Source organism: Tachypleus tridentatus, chromosome 9, assembly GCF_004210375.1.
Source record: "Tachypleus tridentatus isolate NWPU-2018 chromosome 9, ASM421037v1, whole genome shotgun sequence".
NCBI classification, from domain to species: Eukaryota; Metazoa; Arthropoda; class Merostomata; order Xiphosura; family Limulidae; genus Tachypleus; species Tachypleus tridentatus.
In genome coordinates this window covers 29,158,389-29,185,677 of record NC_134833.1, presented here as the reverse complement: position 1 = coordinate 29,185,677, position 27,289 = coordinate 29,158,389, and the positions used below count along the sequence as shown (strand labels likewise).

Here is a 27,289-nt window from a genome sequence, read left to right as displayed (position 1 = left end):
ACGATGAATGAAAATATCAAATCTGGAAGAAACACCTGACAGTATCTATGGAACAAAGGATCTGAAACTGTAATGTAATAACTGATAAGAAACAGCCAGAATGGTAGAATGTTATCACAGTTTCCACCATAACAATGTCAAGCCATGCAGTAAAAGATTCCACTAGTAGGTGTGCAATGGTTAACATCTCAGGAGCTATGAGAAAAACAACTATAGGATCCAGATCTAGTACTGGCATCATTGCCATGCAGCAAGGTAAAGTTCAGCCAGCACAAATAGAGGACCAATTACACAGGCCTGTAAACTTAAAACTTTATGAAAGTTGTTTTGGTTTAAATATCAGATTTTCCATAATTCACATGTGCAGATTCAAAAAATAATACTGATTTTTTTCTGTTGCATAAGGATTTTTTACAAATTCAAAAGAAAAACTTACTCAGATCAAATTGTTATTTTGTTTACCACAATGACCATTTTCATTATCACATTTGCTAAAAAAAATACAAACAAACTGAGAAAATGGAAGAACATAGATGTCCAATAAATATACATTCTCATTCATCCTAATGTTTTGTAAAATCTACATCATTTAGTCTCAAAACTACATGTTGTGGTCTTTCTTTTATGTACTGTGTCTGGCACATCTTGTTTCAGTGACCAGCAGTGATGAGCCACCATGCTAATGTTCTACCTTCCATGATACCTCCTCTCCATCTCTTTACTGTCTGGATGAAACCTTTCCAGGTATTTTAGGTTTAAAATGATCCTTATCATCATTTATACTGACATCAGATTCAGTATTAGATGAAACTACATCAAGATTCTCCAGTGGAATAGGTACATCAGGTCCATGAGTCAGAAGCAACAGGTACAGGTACATCAGGTCCATGAGTCAGAAGCAACAGGTACAGGTACATCAGGTCCATGAGTCAGAAGCAATAGGTACAGGTACATCAGGTCCATGAGTCACAAGGAATAGTTACAGGTACATCAGGTCCATGAGTCACAAGTATTATAGCAGATTGAAGGTTCAGATAAGAAATATCCTTTTTTATTTCAAACTTATAACTTATTATTGTTAGCTACATTTCCATAAACTTTTGTTTTGACACTTTTGTGTCAAAATAAATATTTATATACCTCATTCTGTAGACTTTCTTTGATTTCTTGTACCAGCTTTTCCTGACACTCTGGGTTAACAGCAAGATTGTATAAAACAAAAGACAAGGTTAAGGAAGTTGTTTGGGAACCCACAACAAAAAACATGCAGCACTGTGATATAATCTCATCCTCTGATAGTTCTATAAATAAACACAGAAAAAGTTTATTATCAGCAAACATTGAAACAAAAATGCTGAGAATTAACTTATGAACTTTAATACATTGATAAATATGCATTAAAGTAGTAACATTAATAAATGAAATAAATTCAATGTAAAAATTTATAAAAATTAAGCTTTCTTGGAACAATCACTAAGTACTGTATGGGAAAGTAAATGCAGTGAATACATACTATTTAAATTTTACTGTTTTGTCAGTAATGAGAATCATGGAACTCACATTTAAAGTCCACATGATAACCATTGAGCCTTCTTTGATATTAATGTAACTAACACAAAACAATAACATGGTAATGACACATTCTGCAGTCACTGCTACAAAGTAACTACTTTAATCATATTTTAAAACCAGATCCTGATAATAAAAACAGCATGTTCTCAATTTTATGCCATCACTTTATCCTCTATATTTCCTGATGAGCCACATGGACTCTTATTTGTTTTATAAACACATTTAAAAACTACTTATGCACCAAACTGGTTGTGGATAATAATACTGCTGGTTAGAATGTTTCTAAGAACAAATGGGTCACACACAAAAAAACTATATTGTAGTTAGTCCCATTAATTACTGAGTGGCTTCACCCAATTTTTACTTTCTGGGAGGGGCAGTTCTTTAGTATTATAACAAGCAAAAAAAAAAAAAAAAATTGTCACTATGGATTCCACTAGTATTGATGGGTCTAAAAACAAATTAGTAACGTGAGAATTTACTAAAACTAGTATACATAAATGCTTTGTTCTAATAGGTGTAAAATACAAACAAAACTTGTGAATATGAGCACTAGTTGACCATTAAAACTGAACAGTTTAATCTGTGTTTATATCAAAAACAACTTCCTTTTATTCAAGTTCTATCATTTCTATATTTTATTGTGGATTAACATTAAAATAAACTGTAATTTAACCACTTAAGTGGGTGTGTGACTGAGTTCTCTTTATCCTAATTACTAGTTTTATGGTATTAATAGTTTATTGTGACAATAAAGATAACAATAAGCTCTACTTGTCATAAAATGTAAGGAAAAATTGTTATTATGCACATTTTGTAACAGGTTGGAAATTTGAAAAAATATATAACACAAAACTTAATAACATCACATTTAAAATGAACTTCTTATTCTTGTAAAATAAGCAACCCCATTATAGAGGCATCAATTACATGGCACACAACAGTGCATATCAAAATACTTTATAAATTACCCTTTAACTTGTTACTCTTTTCTTTGCCTTCACTGCCAATCTCTAAAATTTCTCCATCTTTTGTTTCATCATTCTGAGCATCCAGCAAAAGTTGAAGAAAATCATCATATCGTGATTCTTGCTAATAAGGACAAAATACAGTACATCTTTTAAAGCTATACACATTGTATTAATTTACATATGTACACATTTGCAACAAACAATAATTTATGCTTTCCAGTAAACTTCACAAAGTGGACTTTTCACTAGTAATAACAACAATTACATTTTCTTTATTTGTCATTCATCCTTAATTTGTATATGTTAGTTTCATAATAAATTACTGTAATAACCCTTATTTATGAATACACATTCATAAAACACATTATGTTATTGATTTTTTTTATTCTTCTTGAAAACAAGCTTGTGAATAATATCAAAGTATGTGTGTAAATAGTCAAAACTTACTGAGATACTATCAAAAAAACACACCTGGAAATAAGTCTGTCATGTGATATACAAGATTTTTACAGATCAAAGGTATATTTAAAAACATGCATATTCCTACAATGACAAAAAGAGATGCTATATTTTTGGTTATGTAGATGGGAAGGTTTTGGTGCCATAACAACATAGTAGTAATTAACACATATAATGATGAATGTAAGCATCCTTACATATAGTCAGTAAAGAACAAGTTATTTCTCTATATTATTTCTTCAAAAATTAAAGATTAGTGTACAAGGCAAATGACAAGGTCAAGTCTAAAGCAAAGACTAAAAAAAATGGGAAAGCCTCTGTAAAAATTAATGTTCAAATGACAAAATAATGCATTAGAAGACTAATATACTAACATGAAACTAAAGAAAACTCTTATAAAAAGAGTGATGAATCATACCCATAAAAACGGGGCACAAATTTAGTTGAATAAAAAGTTCACAAAAAATATAATAGTATGTTTGTTTTTGAATTTCGGGCAAAGCTACTCAAGGGCTATCTGCACTAGTCATCCCTAATTTAGCAGTGTAAGACTAGAGGAAAGGCAGCTAGTAATCACCACCCACTACCAACTGTTGGGCTACTCTTTTACCAACAAATAGTGGGATTGACTGTCACATTATAATGCCCCCAAGCAAGCATGTTTGGTGCGATGGGGATGCAAACCCACGACTCCTAATCTGTTAGGAGTCGCATGTATTAACCCATCTGGCCATGCTGTGCCTAAATATAACAGTACTAGGTCATAAAATAATAAAATCTAACATTGTAAGAAGTTTAACAAAGGAAAAAAGCATTTTCCAAAGAAAGCCTGCCTTTCTGACTGGAAGTCTCTAAGTCCAAAGATAATATATGGTATATGAAAAACCAGTCATTGGCAGAAACAAAGATCTTTGGTTAGTTCTGAGAGGATATTAAAATGTGACTGTGTAGTTAACTTAAGAACTTAATGCATGGTAAATGAACCCAATAAAATTATTTTTGAAACTCTGCATGAAACCTCATAACTAATAAAATTATATATTATATACACAGTCATACAAAAATTAAGAATTTCATAATATGGAGTTAGCTGAATTAAGGAATGTGATATTTTAATACTTCCATTAGCCATACAGTTTTCAATATAAACCACAAGTGACTTTGTAATCATTTATTCCTGTATGAGAATAGGGCTGATTTATGAGATACACTTTATAAGTTACATATTGTATATTCTACCTGACTGGATTTTCTTCTTTCTTCTATCAATTTCATTGTAATGTCTTTAAAAAACTGTTCAGCTTGAGTATCTACTATATTAATGTTGAACATTCGAAATACCCAAGGAAGTAAAACTGAAAGGATAAAATATTTTTCACTTTTACATGTTATATTTTGGTCATTTATATACATTTTATGTCACTATATGAAAAATCCCTTATTACTTTAAGCATTCTTTTTTAAATAAAAGAAACAAATTTAGAAGATCTCCTTTAATAATTATTTTACTCATGTGTAAAATCACTAAATTTAGAAAAGTACACACATAATACAGTTCAATAAACCCAATAAGTATAGTGTTTGTCTTGCCAATGATTTAACAATAAATGAAACATTAACCAATTGCTACCTTTATACAGGTTAAGATACACAGAATGAAAATGTATAAATTATCATTTCAAACTGGGTTATTTTTAATAAAAGAATATTTTCTAATTTAGAACAAACAATAGCATTGAGTAAAATGCATTGCTGGCAATGGATATAGTGGACATAGTGTGGTCAAAATCTTATACAGTCTGAAGTATAAAAGTCCAAAGAGACAGAACAAAAAGTGTAGTGTTTAAAGATATAATGGACTTAATGCTAATGTCTTATGATAAGTATAATTGATGGGAAGATTGTTGGCTAATATTGTAACAGCTTGGTGGAGAATACATCTTGAAAGAGAATTAAACTTGAGGAAGAGTTGGCAGATCAAAAAGCACAGAAAAGAACAGGCTTGATGCTTACTTACTGATGTAATCATTAACATAATCATTTCCATCAGTTCTTTAAAATTTGCTATTAAACACACAATTTATTTTATATTATAAAATTAGGTGAATACTTGTGATAAAATATTTCACCATGAAGAATCAAAAACCTCATTTAACAGTATTTCTTCACTATTCGGATAAACCCAACATAAAAAAATATGTACATGTGCTGTCAAAACATCTTTTTTTGTTTATCATTTCTTGCTTAACATTTTAACTGAAAAAAAATAAATCAGTAACCAAGTTCAATCATCAGTACCTGTAGATGTACAAATATAGAACTTTACGGGGAAGCTAGGCAAATTGTGTACATGTACAAAGAAAACTGAACCTGATGATGACCAAAGAAGGTCAAAACATTGCTCGCTCCTCTACATGGTGCTTTCTCTACCCATACCAGCCGTTTTTTACATATATAATTTGCTGTAATCATAATTGAAAAAAAATATTTTCTCTACTAACTACTCCAAATCTGTGCATATTAGAAATGACAGATTTTCTTACTGAAACTGGTAATATACATATATTATAATATATTAAGGTAAAATGTGACTTACAAAACAAAACAAATTTAAAAGATCCACTAAAAAACTTCTTGCCATTCACAACAAACTGATTGTTAGGGTCATCCAGGGAACTTATTTTAATACCAAAGGCACATCTTGCTATAATGTCCATGGTCAGGCTTTGAAAATACCTATGTGTATAAGAAGTAAATTTATTCTAACATAAAATATCCTACCTTGAATAAATTCATTTATCACCAAAAATTCCTTTCATGATAAGAAAAACAAAAGAAAAAGATTAAACTAAATTCACTTTTGAGATCTGTTAAGTAAAAACATTCAAGAAAACCTTATTACCATTGGCCCTTCAAATTTCTTTGATCTTATATGAAATACAGGTTTACTTTTTCATCTACTGACATTATTTCTGGTCAGTATTATTTCTTTTCGAAAGCAACTCTAGTTCTGATGAAAACGAAAAAGAAGAAACCCTTGAGAACTGCAGTACTTGAAAATGATTTATGCAAAATTAGATTTAATTAATCTACAAGACTTCAGTGAGGTCAAATACATCAATTGAAAGGGTTTCACCTCCTAAGTCTAAAACTGTAATTAGATCTCAAATTGATTAAGAGATAATGGAGCTATGTGTTAAAATTTGTACTTTAAAATCAAACAAACTCTGAGCCACTTTACAAGCTGTTATACAGCAGCTAATAATAGAAAAATGTAAGCCTGGCTTTCAATTAAACCTCACTATTCATTTTTAGCCTCCCTGCTGAGATATAATCTCATAACAGTTTTCTCTTGATAGTGTAGGAGATTCCTGAAAAATCCTCTTCTTTCAAAATTCATTCAACACCCTTTAATAAAAAAGCCCAACTTGATTTTCTGTTACAAAAAATATTCCTAAATGTTTCCATATGTATTATAAAATAAAAAGTAGTATTACTTTTTATCTTTAACACCATGTTTTAGGGTACAGTATACTTCCAGCCAAGATATGTTGATGAGAAATCAGAATAACCACCTACTTTTTTCTATTAACCATAACATCATAACTAATCATTTTTACAGATTTCAAATTTTCAGCACTAAATTTTTTAATAATATTTTACTTATGAAGAGGTAGAGGCCTATATCAGACTGTGCACGTTTACACGAGCAACAACACATGTAAGAAGTTTGGTAAGGCTTGACCTCCCCAAGTAAATTTTCCTTCATTGGATATTATGTATTAAATATACCTAAAAAAAATCTGAAAACAGATCACCAAAATCTTCTTTAGAAATAGAGCTATCTCACAAATCCTCCTCTTCACACAGTGAAGATGAATGGATATAAACAAATAAATGAACAGATGTTCTACCATTACACATCCATGTGAACCTAAATATCTTGACCATCAATAAAACTAAAGAATCTTCTTGTACACTAAAGACAGACTACGTGATTAGGCTTAGCCTCCAAGTTATCATAAATAATTTGTGATATTGCTAGAAATAGTAGCAGCATTAGTTAACATTAACTTCAGAATTTACACAGAAAAAGTTGATGGTACAGCAGTCAAGAATAAAACCTGACATATTTAGAAAAATCCATAGTTAACATACGTTATCCAGACACATGGAAAATAATTGATATGGAAACAAAGAGAAAGAAAAATACTGAATAAACTCCTTCACTGAGTCAAAAACATTCAAAACATTAAGTTACATGGTTAGTGATATATAAGTCACATGGTTGTTGACAACATAGAAACAACATGAAAACACAATCAAAAGATTATGTTAACTACCTCTGAGCACCAACTAAACTGATTACTGTAATATAAAAATAATCAATCATTATTACAATTATATTTATTAGTGTCATTAAAATTAATTGAAATTATTATTTCTGATTATTATTCTTGTAGATTATTCTAACTGTCCAAGTAATATTGATATTGCTATTGATTTCTCATTACTAATTTTAATTAATTAAAGTGTTCAGCTGAAAATATTTTTTTCTGTTACTTACAGAGCAAATAAAAAGTAGCATTTTTCATTACTGAATACTTTTGATTATTTCTGCTGTCCAAATCTCACAGAAAAACAATCAAAGTAGAATTAAATCCATTGAACCCTAATAAAATAACTTTTGTAAAAACATTTAGAAAAAATCATTTTTAACTGTCAATGGTATGGCTAAAATTTCATATCTGACCCAAAATTCAGTTAACTTGATAAACTCTTTGAGATTTGCAAGAATACATCAGCTCCCCTACACTATATTACTCAGTAGTGCTCTTACATCATATGAGCAAAGTTTAACAAGTTTATCCTAAAATATATGTATCTTAACACTCTTTTAAGTATGGATTGAATAAGCTTAATATTCCCATGCTAGGATACATTCTGTAGAAACCCAGAATCATGAAGGCTGCCCTAAAAATTTGCTTTTAATTATTCATATAATCTTATTTTTTGCATATTTTGTGAACTTCTGAAAATTAAAAACAAATCACTACCTTTATCAATTTTTATGAATAAACAAAAAATACCATATTTCCCCTAATAAATGCTCGATAGCATTGTAAGCTGTGAAGTGAAAGGGGCACTGATTTTTCAGATGTGATTTGTTGATTTCTATGCTAATAAGTGTGTGTTTATCTTTTTTCTTTTCAAGTCAAAATTATGTTAACAAAAATACTGGGGAGGAAGCCAATAACTAAAGAGGAGGCATTAATTAGGGACATTATAATAATACATTTAAAACCTAGAAAGCAGACTTTTGAGTTTTTTTAATGTTTAGGTTCTTTTAGTTGAAAGAATGGTCTGAATGGACCAAAGTGTCTCTCACTGACCTTTAATGCTCTGTTAACTTATAAGGAACTTTACTTATTTCCAGAAAAACGTTTATAAATATTTTAAGTTTGTTAATAATTTGATTGGAAATATCCAACTTTAAGCAATACTATGTAACTCTTCTGTTACAAACAAGGCTGCACTCAGCCTTATCTCAGGGTTAGAAAGATGACTATTATAGTTATTGGCACAGTTTTACATTGGTAATCAATTTTTGGAACTCCCAAAAGCATAAGTAAATGTGGGCCCACTCTACCACAAGGCAAGCATTCTTCAGCATTAGGTGACTTTTGATCTTTCCAGACAACCAAAGGTATTCTTTATATATACATATATATATATATGAGCAAAGTTGTGATACACATAGACACATACACACAAAATTAATATTTTGAGTGTAATTGCATTATATTACCAAGAAAACTGGTGCCACAGATAGTTCTTTAACATTGCTTAAATAAAAGTACTTACACAACTTCCAATCAAGGGGCCCCCCGCTAGTACAGCAGTAAGTCTACGGATTTACAATGCTAAAATTAGAGGTTAGATTCCTCTGGATGAGCTCAGCAGATAGCTCGATGTAGCCTTGCTACAAGAAAAACACACAAACACACATCAATCAAGGGTATTTCAGACAAGGCAGAGTTTTGGGTTTAATGGACTGCATCTGAAGAAGGCCTTAGTATTGAAGCTTAAATGTCCTCCCACTTTCAAAACAGATAGGAGCAGTTAAGATTCTAATTATAAGCTCAAGATTCTAATCATCTTTGATGTAAACACACATACATGCTGTACTATCCATTTTGTAAAACTTACTTTTTGCAATCTACTGTTTTTCCCTCATCAGCAGCTTTCAGAAAAGCATTGGTAATCACTTCTGCACACTTTCCAATCTGTTCAGCCATCTACAAAAAATTGCATAAAATATGGCTACAAGTTATGACAATCATATAACTAACAAAAATCTATACATTAATGCACCATCAGTAAAGCAAACACCCATAAGTCACCCATTCATAAGATATTTACATTCACTTTTTCACTGCCATATTTGCTAGTAAAGAACTCTCTCAGCAGTAGATTGTTTTTCAATATGTAATAAAAAACAAAGACATCTTTTAACATTTATTATTTATCTGAAACTACTAAAGTTTAGGAACTTTGAGGGGGAATATTCCTTTCTTCAAAGCTATATAAAATTCAAATTCCTATTTGGTTTGTATCATACTTTTCAAGGCTAAAATAAAGGTCATGTATATACACACACACGCACACACACACATGCTTATAGCAGTGAATGAGTTAAGCACATGAGGTTTAACCAAATCAGGGCACCCAGTACTTGTACTGGTTTATAGTACATCATATGTTGAGAATGCTATCTATTATCACATGTCCCATCTCAGAGTTTTAACCGAGTGCTTTCTCTAGTACTTCAGCTTTGCTTTTCACAGTATTATAAATACTTGATGTGGTGGTTTTGAGTTCATACTTCAGTCAATAAGCAAATCTCAACATGTAAATCAGCAGTAGCATGAAATATGGGAAGCTGGTGAATCCCACATTCTGGAAGAAAACACGAATGTGCCTACACAACTGATTGCACATTAGGTAGGTACATGCATGATTAACCCTTAGAACATGGGCATGTCACAATGTTTTAGTGGGTTAAATTCAAAATTAATTAAACTACTTAATGATCATGGTATATGAATAAACCTGGCATCAAATCATAGATAATAAATCAAATTTTTATATGAATTTTTTATTCTTAATTGTATAAGAAAATACTTATAAGCATCCTCAAATTTCCCTAGTGTGATAAGTTAAAAATTTGTTTTTGAGCTTTCTCCTCTCCTGGATTCCTTTGTTCACCTCCTAGGAAAATTTGAATTGAAATGAAAAACAATCTCTATAATTTTTGAAGCTACATTTTTATATTCTTCAACCTTACAGGGTTAAAGAGAAATCAATGAAATTTCAGAAACTACTTTCCATGCCTACCTCTAACATGCTCCAGCTTACAACCTGCCAATAGATTTTTTTGAGGCCAGCTTCCATTAAATTTATAATAAAAAACAAACTAGATTTCAAATTATTCATTTCCATAGTTGTCATACCACTGGGCTTAAAGATAACTGATAATTTCGTTTGATGTGGAAAAAAAAAAAATTTCCCATGAGAGCACATTGAGAAGAATAGTTGAATTTCTAATTGCTCAACTCACATGATGAAAGATGATTGAGTACTGGTATTGGCAACTTGATACAGCCAGTAGTATTGCAAACCTTGTATCAAATTGTTTTAAGTTAGTGTCAATAAATAAAGGTTTCAAATTTTTATACAAAATTTGGAAAGGAGTATTTTAAACAATACTTATTAATATAGATGGTACAAAACCTGAAGGGAGTGTTTGATTTGGCATGAAAATGAATATGAATTACTTATAAGTATTTGACAAGTGACAAGTGTGAAAGTATATTGAATAATTCTTTCATAATATTTCACCAGTCTATTCCTAACTATAAATGTCTTACCCCTCTCATTCTCTTGGAAGTGAACGTTGGAGTTAGAATTGTACGAACTCGTTTCCAATCTTCATCTTGAAGAGAGAATAGCATCTTGTCTAATATAGCATCATTGACTGAGAAATCCTGAAACCAATCCCTATATTAATATTTCATTCATCAAATACATCTTTAAATGCACTTGTAAGTCAACACTTAAAATTATTTTACAAATGCTGAAGTTTCCAAATGAAAACTATAAACAAGTACTTTTCTGTATAAAGAAAGGACATCTCATAATTACTGTTCATTACCATGACTTCAGCTTGTTTTCTTACAAACAGCACAATTCAATCAAATTTGAAACCATGTTTTAAAAATAGAAACTAACAGGCCAGTTTGACCATGTAAGAAGTTCACAAGACTGCTTTGAGAAAATCAACATATCATATAAAAACTCACACACATGATGCCACACTTTTCATGATTTCAACAGTCTAGTACTAGAGATAAAATTAGAGTGCAATCATAGGAAGAATGCACAATCTAAACAAACAAACAGCAATTTTCATCACTTCAAAAGTTTCAATTTTCCTATAATGAAAATATATTCCCAATAGGCATTTACCTCTTCTCACATAGTTAACTATACTTCTTCAGTGCTGCCATCTACATGCAAACCTTTTCTTAACACATGCCATAAGCCTTGCACTCCTCTACTGGAATTACTATATTCTAGCATGTCTCTCATGTGAATCATCACGTGTCATCTCTTAACAAACCATAGCATGGCATGCTCACGTGATGCATGTGACTCTCTCTACCAAACCTTCACTTCAAAATTTGGCAGTATAGGAAAATTATAACTTACAATACACTATTCACCTCCTCTTACAAAATTACTTATAATTCTATATCAAAGAGGAGAAGGGGCCAGTGCAAGGCAGTGTAACAGTACTCCTGAAAGAATCTGAAAGACACCTTTTAATATCAGAGACACAGATCCAAGTATTACAAGACAGGAACCACCCCACTTCTGAGTCAGGTAAACTCTTTACCCACGTGTAGACTGTGTAATACACAAGGGTGGAAATAGTGAAGTGTAGAGTAGTTATTGAATGGCATACCGTACAAGGTAGGTCAACTACATCCAAAACTTGCTCATGGGGTACCGACATTCATGCAAAGGTAGGATGAGGATCATACCACCTTCACCTCAAACCCAAAAATTGGGGATAAAGATCCATAGCAATTTCTGGGTGTGTCACAAGGATCAACAGTGATCTATCAATCTATGAATTTAAATCTATTGGGTTGAGGAATAATTCGTGAGCGTTTTTTCAAGTTAAAAAAAATATATTCATAAATGAAATGCTTTCGCAAAATATTTCATGTCATTTGGTAGATAATTTTTTGCTCTAATAGATGGTGTGTTTGATTTTCATATGTCTTTAATATTTGCTTTCATTTTCAGCTCATTAAATGGAATGTCAAGTGGACAAAATCGAGCATTTTCGACACCATCTGCTTTTTGCATTTAATTTCTTGCAATTTCGTTTAAAACAATGCATACTATATACCTAGGTATTACATGAAATAAAGTATCATAATAAATGTTTTGGGTGTAATGTGTTCATGCATTGAAGTATTGTATAGTCTTGCATGTAATGCTTGAATGAAATTATTTAAAAACGCTCACGAATTATTCCTCAACCTAATAGTATCAAAAGGAAGTCTATTGCATGAAATCAATGCTCCCAACCATGGCATAAATTGACACTATCCAAAGACAATAGTATCCCTGTAAGAAGAGAATGAGGGACAGTCAAGGATAGCATCAGAATAGTCCCACATACTGCCCCTGTGACCAAAGATACAGAAGGAGAAGGAGCAACTGGGGAATGAAGATAGACAACCTAAACGTGAGTGACAGCTTGTGTTGATTAGTTCACTCTAATCCAAAACCTCTGGAAATTGAATTACATGCAAAGGTAGAATGAGGCCTCTCAATTGAAGAAGTGAAGTTGAATTGCAACAGATCAACAACAGTGTTCATGTAAGGTGTATCAGAATGTCAAATAACCCAACAAGATAACAGCTCAACTTCAGTATTTGTGCAAAATGAATTGGGAAACCACATCATCCCATAAGGTGATGGCTCAACTCTTGTGGTTGTGTAAATGTCAGGAGGCCATGTAATCTAGTTAAAAGACAGCTCAACTTTAGTTGTTGTGTAAATGTCATGAGACTACATCAATCAGGAAAGTGACAGCAACTGCCCTGAAGGCTACCCCCAACTTACACTTGCAGAACACTATCACCTGACTCTCAACTGAATGATTCTTATTTTTTCCTTGTAGAATGCATTTAGAATAGTGCCTTCTTGGTCAACCACCACAGCAGTTTAGAACTGGAAAGTGGTAAGGACTCCCAAACTTCACTCAAGGAAAGGAGAGAGACAGTGAAGTGGAGAGTCTGGAAAAGCATCATCACTAGAGATAGTGCAATGGGGAAACAAAAACCTTATTTTGAAAAGTAAACTAATAACAAGCTATTCACTTGAGGAATGGCAGGGATGGGCAGCAATCCCTTTCTGCTTTACACATGTAGTCAATGTATGGTATGGTCTGTAATGGGCATGCTTATGAAAAAATTTATCGTGAAGTAATTAACCATCCAACAATATATGGAATATGCCATCTCAACAGTGAGCATGTGAAGCCATGGACGAGAGAGCACAAGTCAACATGGCTGACAGTCCAGGTTTAAAGTTAAAGAATACCTTATCAAGAACCACTCATCACAGAGTGGGATCCATGTAATAAAAGGGGAGAGAAAAGTATCTGAAAAAAAAAATGAAGAAAACTTACTAGTTAAAGTCACAATGAAGTTTGAAGAACACTCACAGATGGTAGATGAAACTCTCACACAGAGAAAGGCACAATATGATAAAGATAGTGTGAGAGGAATATAGTGAGAGTAGTTCACATGTCCAATTGTAAAATCTCCTCCACTGGATGACAAAGACGAAAAGTGAGGGAAAAGTGAAATGCTGGAACAGATGAGAGGAAACATGGAACAAGGTATGTGAGTAGGAAGGCAGGGAAGAATAGGCCAAATACGCCAAAATGTGAACCCAATTCTTAAGAGTAGAGTGTGAACAATCATGTACTATATAACAATGAGGAACCCTAACCAGATACAGAAGCCTATTTGAATGTGGTCTAGGGTAAAGATGGGATATAGAAAGTAAGGAAATAGGAAAAAGTTGAACAACCCTCCTGATCTGTCAAAGTCTCAGGAAAAAAAGGAACAATTGGGATAAAGAAGATAGGTAGAATAATAAAGGGTACATGAGACATCAATGGCAATCAAGTCAAACTGTAATGTTCATGAGCCAAGAGAAGAAGGAAATATGTTTTAAGAGATAAATGAAACAAGGATCACAGGAAAAGTGGTTCAAACAAAGGTAAAGGGATGGCATGGAGGAGCACCTTGACATTCCAAACAGAAGGAATGCATGAGTATAGTAAGAGCAAAAGAAGTATTAGGAATAACAGAAGGTATGGGATATGGCTGCCTAATATCTGGAAAGTAAAGATACAAAAAATCCCATGGTCAAAGAGCCAGATGAGAAATTCTGCCATATAAGCCACAAAAAGCTTGTCAGCAGGAAAGCGCTTGTTAGCAGACCAACAGTGGAATACTTTCCATTTACACTGATATACTTCCATGAAAGATGGGCTAATGAAACTAACTAACAAGGAGGTGACTCAATCAGAGTTTATTGCTATACTTACAAAGTTCCTGAAACGCTTCCTTATAAAAAAATATGTGAAGAGGGTAGTTAGTTGACCGCACATTCAATCTTGACCACTAGGACTAAGTGCAATCAAAACTACATTCCACACAGCTTGAGTAAAAAATTTTAAAGACTACCAATGGAAATTGGTATTCTGTAAAAAGTATTTCTTTAGTGTGATAATACCAATTCATAAAATCATTTAAATGTAACTTCAACAGGAAAAAAGATGAATATTATTATGTGATTTCAGAAATTTTCTGAAGCCTGAAAATGAATTTGAATTAAGAATTAAAGAGTATACACAAGTAACACACCACTTACCCGCACCCTTGAAAATGCATGGAAGTCCTTGACCAAAATATTTTTCAAAAGTTCAGGTTCGCCCACAGAGATTGCAGGGTTGAATCCATCCAAAAGTCTAGTTAAAAAAAGTTCTTAAAAGTGCAAATCTTTTCACAAAACAATAAATAAACAACTCTGTTTTACTCAATAATAGTTTTTTTTCATTAAAAGGTTTCATACTGAAGGCAGTGAACAGGAATTTCAAAATATTTATATAATGCTCTCTCCTTTTGATATTTCAGTATATTCATTATTCATTGTTATAAAGTAATATTTTAATATACTTACACGTAACTACTCATGTTTTGACTAGCTTAAGTCTAGTGAAATGTACAGATAAGCTAGAGTAATTCACAGAGTAATAAAGATAACACAAGATCTAGTTATAAAATATTTCTACTCAAAGTCACTTAACCTTAAATACCACCAACTTTATGGATGGTATCTTACTAGCAAAGGGGATACTAGTTGCACCTTTAAAATATCATGTAAAGCCTTGAGAGAACACAAATCTCATTAAGAAAAATTCACAGTCATTGACATTTTAAGCTTACAGTTTAAATATATATCCACATGAGCATTATCTATTTAAATTTGTGTTAAAAACTTAGATTTACACAAAAACCTTAAAGACATGTAGTTTCATTTTGCAGTTTAATACTGTAAAACGTCTACAGTAATACTATCAGATGTTTGGAATCTTCAGACATTACCAGACAAATCTGCTAAAAACTAGTGTTCAGATATTTGATTACTATGTAGATTTGTGAGCTTTTATAAGATTAATTACAATATATAAATGTACCAATTCTTACAAAATGTGAGAAAACAGTATTGTATAAAGAATATTAATAATTATATTACTAACCAACTTTCCATATTTTTTGTTCTTTTTTACTTAATATTTTTCCTACATATCAAATCCGAAAAATATACTCACCCATGGATTCTTCCTAATTTCTTATAATGCTCGAGTTCAAGATGATGCAATTTCTAGAAATATTTATAATTCTTAACTCAAGTACTTTTTTTTAATATTCATGAACAAAACAACTTAAAAATCATAAATACTAAATATATTCATATAAATCACTTTATTGTACATTTTCACAAATATATATAATGCCTATAACATATTAAATCTGTATGTTTTAAAAACTCAGACAATATAAATAAAGTATTTAATGCACAGACCCCATATTGGTTTTGAGAATTTGACACAAAATCTCCAATTCTCCTGTGTTTCAAATAAAAAATAAATCCAAAACTCTTAAAGAACCTCATCATACCTTCATTTTAGAATAAATAATGGAGTTAATTTTTTCAAACACATTTTTCTAAACTATCTATGCACCTAATTGATTGTGGGTTACTGACTGTTGGTTAGAAGATCTATAAATAACAAATAAATCACACAGAATTAAACCAAAATATCATAAAAACTACAAAGAACTTTAACAGTTACTACTAAGATTTTATAAGATTTTGCATTCTATGTTGTGGTCAGTTCTTTATACTGAGTGCTTTGAAAATTAAAAACACAAATTTATTATTCAATACAATTTAATACGTGGATACAAAAAATGTAAATTGTTTGTAATAAAATTGGTAATTTGAGGTTTAAACTTGATAGGTGATCTCTATTCTATTTCCAACAAGATAAAGATCATTACAGCCTGCTGCTCAAACAGGATAAAATTACATTATTTCAGTGGCCCTCGAGTGAGGTCTCAGTAAATCATGTATAACTGAACAGTTAAAGTAAGAAAACTGGTGTTCCTATTATTAAAATAATATCAATTTCATATTGTTAAAACTTAATTCTGTTCTAATCAATAGAATAACTACATTCACAGTAGGATTATATATGTGACAGTATGTACAGAACAGCATTCACTTCTTTCATTATATTTCTCATGTTAACATGTTACGAGTGAGCACTACAAGTATTCCCTAAATAGGCATGATTTTATAACAGCCAATTGCCATCCATTCAAGTTTACTCATCAAATATCTTAAACTTGTGGTCCAAACACAGTGATATCTTCCCTACAGATCTTAATTCAGTTGATAATGATCAACTGACTTGAGAAGAATCATTAGTACACCATCTATGTGACTGATATTAAAAACAGCTGGATCTAATCTTTCAACAGATTATTGTACAATTTGAGTTCAACAAAAACAGAAATACTTCTCTATAATTTTATTCACCCATATCAGATTCTTTCATTTAATAAAAGCAAACTATTGATCAAAAGTCTAAAATATGATCAACTTTGTGAGCTCTGTGGTAATTTTTTAACATTTTAGTATATTTAGCTTATATCTTGTTTATTAATCTTAACGAAACAAACCTTTCTAAAATTAAACAATTCAAATGGTGAAGTAACTGCTGGTAAACCACGATCCAACCAGTAATGGCATTTTTTTCTCAAATACCTTTAATTAAAAAGAACAAAAAAACAATTAAATAAATTAATTTATTCTACTTAAATCAAACTTTACATTTCAATAGAAGCATATTTACCCAACTTTTCCTGACATTTGTATCATTTAATTTCATAACCCAAATTATTTGTGTGATAACCCCTAATATTTCTACCTTTTTAGAAAAGTTCTTCAAGGCATCAAATAAACCTTTATTCCTACCATAATGCCATCATTATAAATACATCATCTTTATAACTAAGAAGGATGACAACTAACATGCATTCTAACAAACTCTCAATATTACTAAAAAATAAATAGTTTGTAACACTAAAAAAGCACCATTAAAGATTTCTTTTACAAATTATTTTTTTTAGTAAACAATATGCAAATACACAACCGAGACATCACAAAATGTTAGAAGTTCATCAAATTAAAATACATAGTAATAAAATAACACAGTATGTGCATATTTAATCAAATTATTGTGTAAGTTAAAAAAACATCAACACAGCCAAAGGAACAAATTATCATGATAAGAAGTTGAGCTTGAGAGATTTCTTTCAAAATATTCCTGCATCAATTTGAAAATGAGGTTTCTATAATTTAAACTCTTCTGATAATAAATAAGGTTCATCTTATAGAAAGATAATGTACCATTTTAAATATTTACTATTACTAAGGACTTTGATTTTTCACCCTCAGTGTTCAATACTATTTAGATTTCTGTTCAGCACAGCTCCAAGATTGCCAAGGTTTTACACAGATTTTTTTTTCAAACTTTTCTGAACTCATTTACATTCAAAATATTAAACCAAACTGTTTTCAGCAGCAACTATTTGAAATTAATTTCCTAAAGAGAAATTCGAAAGCTTCAACAAATGTGTGCATGCAGGTGAGATGTAGTAACTGTCACGCTGGGGAGTTAAGACCTTCTTGTATCAGATCTAAATATATGCAGGTAAATTGATACATGAATATTTAACTTTTAAAGTGTATTCCACCTTTTCTAAATGTTATTCTGTCCGGCGTGCTTCTAAAACCAAAATAAATAATGCAAACACACATAGCTCCATTAATAACTTAAGTTTATTTTCAGATTAAATATTTTTATATACTTACAGGTAGCATAGTGTTAAAAAAATGACCACACCAAGTACCCAGTTAGGGACAAAACTTAAACTCTCCATTGTATCGGCAAAATACAGCGCACGATTGTGATTCGAGTAAAGGCAATACTTCTATACTAACCACCTCAACTTGTTAAAGTATTAATATTATATACGTGTGTGTATATGTACATATATATATATATGTCAACTATATAACCAGATATTATTGTATATTACGGTCACGTGAGATTTGATTGATGGTTGGCCTTGAAGATTTTTTTTTTTACGTGTCTTCCTATCTCTCTCTACACTTTCTGACTTTCGTTTACACAAAAATATAAACACAGAGAACCATATTATAATCAATTTGTCCTCATGAACGCGCGAAGCAGGATGCAGCTACAAATTCCCCTGCTTTAAAGTATGGGTATTACTGCACACTTGCTAGTGCTGTTAGAAAAATAATATTTATTTGCATTGTTCGTATTTCGCATTATGTGTTTGTGGATAGTTTGCCCAAAGATATATAAATGCAGACTTGTTATATGTCGTAATAAAATCTAAATCGAGATTGGGTCTTGCACGTTCCATTACATAATTTATAACTCTATATTCACTGATAATGATAATTCTATTTGCGTATAGGGTCTACGTACTCATGAATTCAGAATCAATAAAAATTAATTATTCATTCTGAATTCATGAATATATCCTCCCTTTCACCTTTCAAATGAACTTAATTAGTATAACGTATTACAAATATTGTTAAATGTCAAGAATTAATAGTGAGTTGAGGTGCAATCTGAATTTTTCGCTTCTGACGATAGACATGTGTGTTTATCCTTCCGAATCATGAGAGAGTAATTTATTTACATATCTTAATAGTTGTATTTAAATCCTTTGTTGTAACAGAATACATGCGAGACGACTAGTTGTATAGCTTTTGCATGAGTTGGTTATATAAAAATGTAAACAATATGTTAGATGTCCAAAACTATATCCCGTCCTGACACGTAAATTGCTCAAGTAAAACCTCTCTCTCTCCAGGTGTTTGGGTATATAAATTTGTATACCCAAGAAGGACAGGTACACTAAACCTCTTCCTCCTTCCTTTTCGTTGTTAGAGTGGGCTTGTTAATATATTTAAAGTTAATACATGAAGGCCAGAGTGATGAGCATAACTCAGGCCCTTTGCAGGGCAATGTCCATGTGTATTGTTCTTTCAGATTTTCTAAGTCTAGAACATAGGTGGCCTGTTTTAGTTCAGCACTAGTATTTTTTATTTATATTTATTTTTATATTGCTTTTTTATTATTATTTATTATTCTTATTGCTTTTTTAATACTTAATTTTAGCTTGATGATTTAATGTATAAGTTTATCGGGGAGAGGTGTTTAGGACTCTCTTCATCATATATGCAATATCTGTCTAGTTCGCATAACAACTCATTTTTTTCTCCAATCTTTATCAAAATATTTTATTGTACTATGTAGAAGTCTATCTGGTATTGTTTGTGTATTAAAATATTTGTGCATGAACTTTGAGGAAGTGGTTTTGGGTACGCTATATGCTGTTGTAATTAATGTATTCTGTAATTATTGTAGTTTGGTTTGCATTTGTTTTTACTTACGTTAATCCAAGGAAAACCTATGAAACCGGCTTGTTTTGAATTTCGCGCAAAGCTACGAGAGCTATCTGCGCTAGCCATCCCTAATTCAGCAGTGTAAGACTAGAGTGAAGGTAGCTCGTCATCACCACTCACCTGGGCTACTCTTTTAAAAACGAATCGTTACATAATAACGCACCCACGGCTAAAAGGGAGAGCATGTTTGGTGCGATAGGGATTTAAACACGCGATCCTTAGATTACGAGTCGAGCGCCGTTACTACCAACGATTACAACAACCTTTGCTGGCCAAGGTTAGATATCTATACGTCAGAGCCAAGATTTCCTACATCAGAATGGAGCCAAGTTCTTTATTGTTATACGTTGATATCACTATATTTTTTATTTTGGTATAAATTCCAGAGGATGTTGTGATTTTCTTGTTGTTTGTTATTAAGCACAAAGCTACATAAAGGGTCATCTGTGCTCTGCCTACCACAAGTATCGAAACCCAGTTTCTAGCGGTGTGAGTCCGCAGACATATCGCTGTACTAATCTCTCTCTCGGGTTTGGGTATCATATGTACCCTGGAGGGTCAGGTGGTCTTTGACCTTTACCTTTTTCCTTTACTTATGTAGTCACGCAGTGTTTGATGGTGTTAGTTACTGCTGTGCCAATGTGGGATTGGTTTGGTTTGTTTTGAAGTTCGTGCAAACTTACAAGAAGGCTATCTACGTTCTATTGTTGAATTCCTAGAGTGGCTGAAAGATGTTGATCTGTTCATTGACCCAGTAGAAATGATCGTCCCTGTGTATACACAAGTATACCAAATGCTTATTTGTTATTGTTGCTACGTCTGTAATAAAGATATAAGCAAATTAATTAATGAGACAATGCTGACGAACGCTTGTTGTTTAAATTGCATTGAATGTAAAGTACAGAAATGACAATCAATTGTAACGAAATGTTAAAAAGATATATGAAAAATGTTTTTCAATACAAACCTTTGCCAATTTCCTGATGTCACCAAATTATATAGCAACGTTTGACATTGTGGAATCATAATTAGTTAACTGAACAATTTATCCGAATTTCATTATTAAGATTTTTTAATTTAATTACATAACTATCATATTACTGAATTCCCAAATTTTACGCTGACGTAAAAAAATATTCCGCTGTTTGTTTAATGTGTTTAAACGTTTTTATGGTATTCTTAAATACAAAAGTTTATATGGCAATAATGTAGAAAAAAAAAGTGCTCTTAGAGTCGAGTGTAGACTAAAACTTGATAAGAAATATTTTCCCACCTAGATTGTGATGTATTGATTTTGCCAGCCTTATTCACAAGTGATGGATCGAATGATGCCTATACAATGGAAATGAAGTTCCATGGTTCGTGCCCCATTAATAGCAAAAAAAATGTTATATGCCATTTGGAGCTATAAGTGCGTTATAAGAATGACGGTCAAATCCCTCTGTTCGCTTAGAATATTCCAAGAGTTGGCGTTATTGATTAGTTATCTTCCCACTATAGTTTAGCATTCAAAATAGGAACAGCTAATACAGATAGCTTTCGAGTAGCTTTGTGCAAAATTCAACAAACAACAACATCACCACTAGTGATGGATTCAAATAACAGCCAAAAACTTGTTTTACAAGTTAGAATTTCATTAGATAGGTAAAGTAAATAGCATATAAAAGCTGTTAAGTATTTCACAACTATGTGCGTAACAGTTATTAGACGAATGCTTCACTCAAACGGAACGTTTCATGTATAAAAACTCTTCAAAATAAGAAACGCAAAAGGGATATTTTTGTTATTTTAAAGAAAAATATATGTAATAACGTTACAAGCTCAGAGTATGTGATGTTACACGTGTTAAGGCACTGACTGTCAGACCAAAATGACAATAAAAGTTGTGCACTTTGAAAACGGAGGAAAACATCGGATTTTTCGCCAAAACGCATGCGTGTCCAATAAATTTGTTTGAGAGATCTGCATGTTCTGCAAGTGCAACATGTGCAAAATCCCTATAAAAGTGACGGGTTCTCGGTTTCCATAGCTCAGTGTTAAGCCACCGACACGCAATACAGTTACGCCAAGACTGAGAGAAGCACAACGCAACAACGCCATTGGTCGCTTGGAAGCAGGCGAATCTCGATCAGATGTTGCCAGAGCTGTGAATGTCCACCCAAGCACCATCACAAGGCTATGGAATCGTCACCAACAACATGGATCAACTCGTGACCGTCCACGATCTGGCAGACCTCGTGTGACCACGCCCGCACAAAATCGCAACATCCGGTTACGTCACCTTCGGGATAGAACCACCACTGCGACGTCTACTGCCTCAACCATACCAGGGCTGCGTAGGATTTCCGAACAAACCGTACGCAACCGTCTACGAGATTCTTAGGCCCCATGTGCAACCCATCATGGTGAACGTCAACGACGTTTTTCAACATGACAACGCCCGTCCTCACACAGCCCGACTCACCACTGTCTTCTTGAGACACCACAACATCAACGTTCTTCCCTGGCCCTCCAGATCACCAGATTTAAACCCCATCGAACATCTTTGGGACGAGTTGGACCGACGTCTGCGACGGCGACAACCTCAACCGCAAACTCTACCTCAGCTTGCAGCAGCTTTGCAGGCTGAGTGGACAGCCATTCCACAGGATGTGATTCGTCATCTCATCGCTTCCATGGGCAGGAGATGCCAAGCAGTTATTGATGCTCACGGGGGCATACTCGTTATTGACGTTGAGTGACGTTAAACTTCACCTAGTGAGCGTGGACTTTGCCTTTGCAGACTTTGGATGTTCAGCAGTGAATGTGCAAAGTTTCACACATGTCATACAGAACTACCCGGAATAAACTTGTTAACAATTTGTCTCATATTTTGCCTTTTGCGTTTCTTTTTTTGAAGAGTATACATACACACACACACACACACATAACTGTGTGTGTAATGTGGGATTCGTTGTTGTAGAAGAAATTTAGTGGACAAGTTCCATATGACAGATTCCCTTCATTTCCATTATTTCTATCTGATTATACAACACAAACCAATAAAAGTTAACGTAGAAATACAATCCAAATAAAATTACAAATAATTTAAGATCTTTTACTTTATAATTATCCTTATGAAACCCATCACGTGGTGTGTATATCACTAAATAGATAGTAGCAACTGCATTATTATCACGCACTTGTTATGATTGTAATGGGTTCTAACTTTTGAATTGTTATATTGCTATAAGTTTCGGTTTATTTGTTTTGAATTTCGCCCAAAGCTACATGAGGACTATCTGCACTAGCCGTCCCTAATTTAGCAGTGTAAGACTAGAGGGAAGGCACGTAGTCATCACCACCAACCGCTAACTCTTGAGCTACTCTCTTACCAACGAATAGTGGGATTTACCGTCACATACAACGTTCCCACGGCTGAAAAGGCGAGCATGTTTAGATTTGACGGGAATTCGAACCCGTGACCCTCAGATTACGATTTAAATGCCTTAACCACCTGGCCATGCTGGGACTCACTGCCATAAGAATAGGGCATTTGAAACATCAACCTATAATGCCTTTCGGTGGTGTATCAAAATTCTATGTACCAGTTTAGCAGTTAAATTATCACCTCAGTGATTTCCATATTATTATTCAACGTTTTGCTTTATTTCAACCCACAGTAGCCGAGGTAAACGTCTAACTATAATCTGTTGATTAATCAACAGAGGAGGAGAGGACATTAAAGATTTAGTTGTTTTCGACACCAAGAGTTAGCCTGAGTGAGACGTTTGTAGTTAAGACTGGCCTGTTGTTAGCATTTAAAGTTGAATAAGATATATTATTTATTTCTAAAACCCACACGTTTTTTGTTATTTTTTCCAAGGACATTTCTAAGACAGTTCACAGCTGCACACTAAAAATAAACACATACAGACAGAAGAAATAAATTATATTTGTGTATTATCCAAACATGTCTCGAACAGAAAAATAAATTTCGTAGGAAAACTGATTGCACATAAGTTTTTCTTTCTTCCAATTTGAGAATGTTTCCAAGATAAAGTAGCTTCAGGTCGGTCCGGCATGGCCAGGTTGTTAAGGCGCTCGACTCGTAATCTGAGGACTGCAAGTTCGAATCCCCGTCACACCAAACATGCTCGCCCTTTCAGCCGTGGGGCGTAACAATGTGACTATTTGTTGGTAAAAGAGTAGCCCAAGAGTTGACGGTGGGTGGTGATGACTAGCTGCTTTCTCTCTAGTCTTACACTGGTAAATTAGGGACAGCTAGCGCAAATAGCCCTCGTGTAGCTTTGCGCGAAATTCAAACAAACAAGCTTCAGGGCAGGAACGCATAAAGTGAAATAGTTTCGTTTCGCGCGTTATTGTTTACACTACCCTCCCAGTATTATTCTTTTTAATCCATCTTTTGTGCGCGATTAAAATGTTTGAATGTTACCTACACGTGTCCTTGATTATGTACTCGTAGCGAAAAGCCAACATATTTGCTGAACTGCTCAAAACTTTATACTCGTATAAGGAGTGAAACATCTAGTTCAAGGGTCAATGCCAATATTTTTATCTATCGTAAAAAGTTTTTCGTTTACTGTTATAGTTAAAGGACTGATATATTTCCTGAACAGTACACGGGTGTTAAAGTACAAGTAGATAAAGACTATATGCCACCCTAATTTTTTTTATCTTTTTTTATATTGTTTGGGAGAAGCCGCTTGTCAGTTTTATTGTTCGTTCCTTTCTCGCTGTTTGTCCCATAATACCGTTCCACCAAGAATTCATCATAATACAACTTAGACAAGAAACAAGCGATGGATTAGACGAGATCACTCGAATTACATCCTTTTAGGGTATATCTTTCGATTAATTTTCGTGATTAAAGTTCATAAGATAGCGGTCTGGCATGGCCAGGTGGGTTAAGGCGTTCGACTCGTAATCTGAAGGTCGCTGGTTCGAATCCCCGTCACACCAAACATGCTCGCCCTTTCAGCCGTGGGAGCGTTATAATGTAACTGTAAATCCCACTATTCGTTGGTAAAAGAGTAGCCCAAGAGTTGGCGGTGGGTGGTGATGACTAGCTGCCTTCCCTGTAGTCTTACATTGCTAAATTAGGGACGGCTAGCGCAGATAGCCCTCGTGTAGCTTTGCGTTAAATCCTAAACAAACCAAACCAATCATAAGATGGCGTCAGACATTTTGATTTCTATTTTGTTGGAATGAGACCCATGCAGGCTCTTTATTGTTGTACTGCTGTGTAACAGTATCGCTGGGAAATAGGAAGTTCCATTAGAGCAATTATAAACAGTTTAAATACGTGACCTTGGTGGCTTAAAAAAAAAAACAACAACTTTCATCGTGTGTAATTTATATAACCCTACAGAGACCGGAAAAAGAAAAAGAATTCGAAGAGGTGCAGATACAGAGTTGTATATTGCTAAACTTAAATACTTCAGATTCAAAAATAAGTTTGGTTTGTTTTGAATTTCGCGCAAAGCTACACGAGGGCTATCTGCGCTTCAAAAATAAGTGATGATAAAACTCTGTAGTGGCATTTTATGAACTAAATATTATTGTTGCTCTCTAAATTAATAAAAAAAAAACATGTTTCTGACAAAATACCACCACTCACAGTGATACAGAGGTATGACTGCAGACTTAAAATACTTGAAACCGAGTTTCGATGCCTATGTTGGGCAAAGCACAGATAGTCTATTTTGTAGCTTTGTGCTTAACTACAAAAACACACACAAAGTTTGAAAAAATATTATTTGAAAAAGTATGAAATTTGTTTGATACATTCACGTATCCTATTTAATCTTATGTATACTCATCCGAAGACTTTGCAGGACCAAAGAGAATACATGAAAATATCAAAACTAGCTTCCTAGTCTTTGTTCTAATAATTATTTACATACACAGCATTATGCACGTTAATTAAAGCAAATAAATATATATATAAGAGGAGTAAAACTAATGTTAAAGAATGAAAAAAACTTTATGTGTTGAAGCGTCCTCTAGTAGGTGAATTGTAACTTTACGGATTTACAACACTATAATTCAGTTCTCGATTCTCAAAAATAGACGGAGGGCAGAATTTTGAAACCTAGAGAAATTTCATTTTCGAGTATTATATAAAATAAATATAACAGTTAAATAGATTTATTATAGACGAGCCAATGACACTGCATAAAACATTGTAATCCAATTAATTAAAGATTCACACTCATGCCTTTTACCTTTCATTAGGTGACAGTTAAAATTCATGTTAACATTGAAATGGTATGGAATGTTCAGCAGGGTGTTAACTAAAGGTTTTTTATGCAAGTAGAAGATAAATATTTGTACAAACGATTGAAATAATGGATCAATAGTATCACCTAGGATTTTGTGTGTGTGTTTTTTTTTTTAATGTTGGCCTTGGGAAATATTGTCATTGATAAGAGCTATATCAATATCCACGTAGAAGATAGTCGTCATAAAATGGTGCGTCACATGATATTACCATTTGTCACTCTAAAACCTTGACATTGATATGAAATAATGGAGTATCTCAGTAACAACAATAGCATTGGTATCATAATGCACTGTAAGCCTAATTTTCTTGTTTTATCATTATTTCAGTAACTGTTTGAAAACAGTATATGCAAGACTACTGTAATTAATATTAAAATACGTATTTCAGACCAAAAAAGCTTACGAAAGGTTTGTTTATTTAATTTTGGGCAAAGCAACACAAGGGATATCTGCACTAGCCGTCCCTAATTTAGCGGTATAAGACTAGAGAGAAGGCAGATAGCCATCACCACCCACCGCCAACACTTAGGCTACTTTTTTTCCAACGAATAGTGGGATTGACAATAACTTTATAACGCCCCCGCGGCTAAAAGGGGAGCATGTTTGTGGGATGGGGATTCGAACCCGCGACTCTCAGATTACGAGTCGAGTGTTTTACGAAAGGTATCTCTCCTTAAATGTAGCTGACAGGTTTTAACAGACTGAGCTTTCATTCATTTCAATAACCTTTCGAATATTTTTCCACACTATGCAATAATATCTGCAGAGGT

The 27,289-nt window shown here is 33.0% G+C and overlaps 1 protein-coding gene across 3 annotated transcripts in view; it reads right to left on the bottom strand.

Annotated features, from left to right (window-relative positions):
- Positions 1–18,780, bottom strand: part of LOC143224949 (cytochrome P450 3A2-like) — a 29,370-nt gene extending 10,590 nt beyond the window's left edge. For 2 of the 3 annotated variants that reach the window (XM_076453468.1, XM_076453469.1), the window contains exons 1-10: positions 18,603–18,780; positions 17,408–17,492; positions 15,991–16,043; positions 15,030–15,126; positions 10,934–11,050; positions 9,213–9,301; positions 5,599–5,738; positions 4,242–4,357; positions 2,544–2,664; positions 1,141–1,301 (exon numbers count right to left, since the gene is read on the bottom strand). In XM_076453468.1, coding sequence (XP_076309583.1) covers positions 1,141–1,301; positions 2,544–2,664; positions 4,242–4,357; positions 5,599–5,738; positions 9,213–9,301; positions 10,934–11,050; positions 15,030–15,126; positions 15,991–16,043; positions 17,408–17,492; positions 18,603–18,670 — 1,047 coding nt within the window. In that variant the 5' untranslated portion in view covers positions 18,671–18,780. The remainder of the gene's footprint in view (positions 1–1,140; positions 1,302–2,543; positions 2,665–4,241; positions 4,358–5,598; positions 5,739–9,212; positions 9,302–10,933; positions 11,051–15,029; positions 15,127–15,990; positions 16,044–17,407; positions 17,493–18,602) is intronic. The other variant, XM_076453467.1, reaches the window with a different exon arrangement.
- Between the last annotated feature and the right edge of the window lie 8,509 nt (positions 18,781–27,289).